Here is a 4,332-nt window from a genome sequence, read left to right as displayed (position 1 = left end):
GGAGTCCCCACGGCCCGCCGCCTGCCATCAGCCCGCCAGGCAGGCCGGGCTGGAGTGCCAGACAGGGGTCCTCCTGTCCTGCCTGGGGGTGGAGCGTGGGGCCCAAAGAAGGGGGGGGTTGATGCCAGTAGGGCTGGGGCTGGGGTGGGAGGAGCAGGGCACCACCAGGGAGAAGGGGGCTTGGCCTGGCTTTAAAGCTGAGCTGTCCCTGCAGCTGAGAAACTAGCTGGCAAGTTGCACCCGCTGGCAGCATGGTGTGGGGGAGACTTGTGCCCCAGCATCAGCAATGCCACTTGTAGCTGAGTCACCTTGAACAAGTGGCCTGACCTCTCTGAGCCTCAGCTGCTCCTGGGCACAGCAGGCCCACGGAGATGAAATGAGGTGCCGTGGGCACCTGTCCCCCCCGGATGCGCTCATTGGCTCGAGCGGGCGTCCTATGACCCAGGTCTCTGGCAGGGCTGAGGGGGGTGGGGCCTGGGGGTGCTGGGCTGTGGCTGCCCGGGGAGGCTCCAATGCCCCACTGTGGCCTCCAGGTCAGCTCTGTGCACTTCTCTGGAGCCGCCTGCCACCAGCCAAACCGCCCTCTTCATGGAAAGCCCCGAGCAGCGGCCCCCTGGTGATGGCATCCGACAGTGACGTGAAGATGCTGCTGAACTTTGTGAACCTGGCGTCCAGTGACATCAAGGCGGCCCTGGACAAGTCCGCGCCGTGCCGCCGCTCCGTGGACCACCGCAAGTACCTGCAGAAGCAGCTCAAACGCTTCTCCCAGAAGTACTCCCGGCTCCCTCGGGGCCTCCCCGGCAGAGGCGCTGAGCCTCACCTGAAAAGGGGCCCTGAGGACCGGCCTGGGAGGCTGCCCCTCCACTCTGGCCCCGACTCCAGCCCCAGTGGGGGTGGGTGCTGCCAGGAGAAGGCTCTGGGGAACCCCTACGGGGAGGAATGTCTCTCTAAGGAGCAGACCCTGCAGGGGCAGAATCCAGAAGCTGCCAGGCCTGGCCAGGTGCCCATGAGGAAAAGACAGCTGCCCGCTTCCTTCTGGGAGGAGCCGAGGCCCACCCACAGCTACCCCGTGGGGCTGGAGGGGGCACTGGGCCCTAGGGAGGGACCTCCCTATGAGGGTAAGAAATGTTGCCAGGGCTTGGAGCCCTTGGGGTCTGAGACAGTCCCGGGGCCCCTGTCCCCGAGGGCACTGGCTGACAAGGAGCCACTCAAGATGCCTGGGGTCTCCCTGGTGGGCCGAGTCAATGCCTGGAGCTGCTGCCCCTTCCAGTACCATGGACAGCCCATCTACCCGGGCCCTCCCGGGGCCCTGCCACAGAGCCCGGTCCCCAGCCTGGGCCTGTGGAGGAAAAGCGCGGTGCCCCCCGCGGAGCTGGCCCACTTCTGCAAGGGCATGGACGGCCTGGGGCAGAAAGTGCACAGACCCGTGGTTCTGAAGCCCATCCCCACCAAGCCGGCCGTGCCCCCGCCCATCTTCAACGTCTTCGGCTACCTCTAGCCGGGCTGGGGGGGCCTGGGCACCCACCTCTGGCCCACAGGGTGCTGGGGCCCCGAAGCTCCCCTTGTGGGGAGCGGGCTAGGCAGCGGTGTGGCCCCTCAGAGAGCTTCCTTGGCGCGGACGGGCGGGCAGGGCAGGAGCGGGCCGGGCCTTCTCAGGAAGTCCCGAGTCTGCCTTGCAGCCTGGGGCGCTGTGGGGCAGGGCTCGACGGCCCCTCCCAGCCTCCTCAACCCAGCAGATCCCCCTGTGGTCCCCGCGCCGACCTCAGGGGACTGGGCCTCGCCCCGAGCCGCGCGTCTGTCCACCTGCCGCCCACCGTGTACGCCGACCTCAGTTGCTGTTCTTTTTTGTTCTTTGTAAATATTAAGAAGTTAAAAGAATAAAGACATTTCTTTTGCAGTTTCCACATCTCGGGTGTCCTGAAGTTGCTGGGCGAAGCCTAGGGAGGTTCTGGCTGTGCCGGCCCAGGGCGCCGTGGAGGCCAGGAGCGACCCTGGGAGGTCGGGGTGGGCACAGGGTGAGCTCAGCTCAAAGTGGGGAGGCGCGACCAGCTCCCAAGGAAGGGCGCTCTGGCTCCTGGGACAGAGGACCGGGCTGGGCAAGGCCAGGATCCCGGGGTGCAGAGGCCCCTGGAGAGTCGGGGGGCTGCTGTGGAGAGGCGGGACCTGGGGCCTGGTTCTGCTGCGGACGCAGGGCTGGCCCCTCCACTCCCCCCCCTCAGAGCCTCCTGCACCACCTGCAGGACGGGGGTGGGTGGAGAATGGCCCCCCCCCCCCGATCCCGCCGAGGCCACTTCCATGCCACTTGAAGCCTCAGAGCAGAAGCCAAGGTCATGCCCGACCCCAGCCGGCGAGAAAATCAGGTCAAAGGGGGGCTGGGCCCCTCTGGACAAAATAATGAGTCGTTTGACCAGAGGAAGCACAGTCTTGGGTTCTCTGCCCATCGCCAAGGAAAAGGAGGAAGGACAGACGCGCTCTCGCTGATTCAGGTGCCGCGGTTCCTGGATCGCCTGCTGCAGGGGCTCTCCCGGAGCCTGGCACACCAGGCGCCCCACAAATGCAGGAGGCCGGCCTCTGCCGTGACACTACAACAGGGGGACACGGATGGCAGGGAGTGGCCCCAGGATTTGCTCTCATGGTGCCCAACTAGCGAAGCCCCTGGAGGGGCCTCCCCCTGCCCGCGGGCGCAGGGAGAGTGTGGATGTGGCTCCACGGCAAGACGGCGGGGGCCGGCGGGGGCCGGCGGGGGCCGGGCGCTGATGACCCAAAGCACAGCTCTCCACGGGTCTGGTTCCCGGCCAGTCCTGGCCGGGCACCGGGGCACCCTGATGAGCAGCAACATTGAACAGGTTCATCTCCCTCTGTGCCTCAGTTTCCTCCTCTGCAAGCAGTGGACTTGATAAGGAGAGCAAGGATCGGCCACATCATCTCGAGGTCCTGGGCCCCTCCTTTGGCTCTCGGCCATGGATGGCCTCAGAAGCCTCGAACACAGGGCTCCGGGATTAGCGCTTGCAAAGGGCCCTTCCTGCCCTGCCTGTTTTCAGCCCAGGATTGCCCTGGAGTGGGGCATCCACGTGGAGGGGCAGCTCACTAAGGGCTTGGAGGCCCCGTGACAAGCTGAGCCGTCTGAGGACGGGGCAGGGGGTCCTCTGCCGGCAGCCCCATCGCAGGCTGCTCTGGTCTGAAGGTGGGGGGTGGCCTCTTCTCCCGGGCACTCCATCACTCCGGCCTCGGCATGGATCTCTCTGGTGGGGTGTTACAGGGTGTTAAAGCTCTAATCGGAGCTCAGGGTGTTTAGGCTCTAATCTGACCTCAGCTACCTACCTGTCCGCTGTGTGACGCTGGGCAGCTTCCTTAACCTCTCTGTGCCAGTTCCTTCGTGGGAAAAACATAAAACTGAGCCTGCCTGCTTTGGGGTCGTTGTGGGGGTGGCATTCTGAGTACCGCACGAGTCGGGGACAGTTGCCCCCACCAAAGCCCCCTTCCCGGTTACCCGCTGGCCCCCATGGGGCCTGCTGCGCTGACATGTCAGTGTTTATGGACTTGGCTACCCAAACGCTGGGCACCTCAGTCTCCTTGCCAAGATGAGGCACAGCAGAAACTCGGTGCCACGAGTCCCCACGTGGAAGCAAGTTGGGGAAACACACACAGGAGACTCCATTCCTTTTTTTTTTTTCTTTTTAAGCCGCACAAGCAGCAGCAGACGCTCTGTGTGTGGGACGCAGAACAGTGAACTCTGCTGGTTGTCCGTGAGATGGGGGCTCCCCTCTGCCCAGTCTCAGCCCCCACCGGCAGGTCAACCGTGCTGGCCCTCGTGAGTGCTCCCGGCAGGCTCCCGGGGTGTTTGGTGATTCTGGGGGAGCAGCTCAGGCAGAAACCCACCCTGGGTGAGTGTGGCGTGGGGGGCGGAGGCTTCTTCAGAGGGTGACGGCAGCAGTGACGCCCAGAAATGTAACCACCAGATGTGGCTTGAGCACCACCCACTGGCACTGGCCCCAGGCGGGCATTAACCCTTCACCTGCTGGTTGTGAGGAACCTAAGGTCAAGGCCAGGTGAGACACCTGGGGGCCAGGTAAGGGGCTGTGAGCAATGGCTGTGGACATGCACCAGCAATCTAAGAACCCAAAGGAGCCCACCCCTTCAGGCCCAGGGCCCCACCTCCTACAGACGAATGTGCCCCTGGGAATGCCGGGCTGCGCCCTCCTTCCCCACACCTCCCACCTACCTCTCAGCCTCTTCTCCTCAGTGGGGCACCTCTCTTGGGCCAGTCTCCCCACCCTGCCTGGGCCTGTGGCCCCTGCCTGCCAGGCCTCAGGACGTCAATGCCCTAGTGTA

General features: G+C 64.9%; 1 protein-coding gene across 1 annotated transcript; it reads left to right on the top strand.

Moving 5' to 3' along the window:
- Nucleotides 1-539: 539 nt before the first annotated feature.
- FAM181A (family with sequence similarity 181 member A) lies at nt 540-1,498 on the top strand (the record flags this gene model as incomplete). Its single annotated transcript, XM_084241052.1, has 1 exon — nt 540-1,498. Exon 1 carries the CDS (start codon nt 620-622, stop codon nt 1,496-1,498), a length of 879 nt encoding a protein of 292 aa, XP_084097178.1. The 5' UTR covers nt 540-619.
- Nucleotides 1,499-4,332: the final 2,834 nt, after the last annotated feature.

Source organism: Talpa europaea, assembly GCF_964194135.1.
Source record: "Talpa europaea genome assembly, chromosome: 8".
In the NCBI taxonomy this organism is placed as follows: Eukaryota; Metazoa; Chordata; class Mammalia; order Eulipotyphla; family Talpidae; genus Talpa; species Talpa europaea.
Note: the sequence above shows the minus strand (reverse complement) of the source record. Positions and strands in the feature narration are given on the sequence as shown.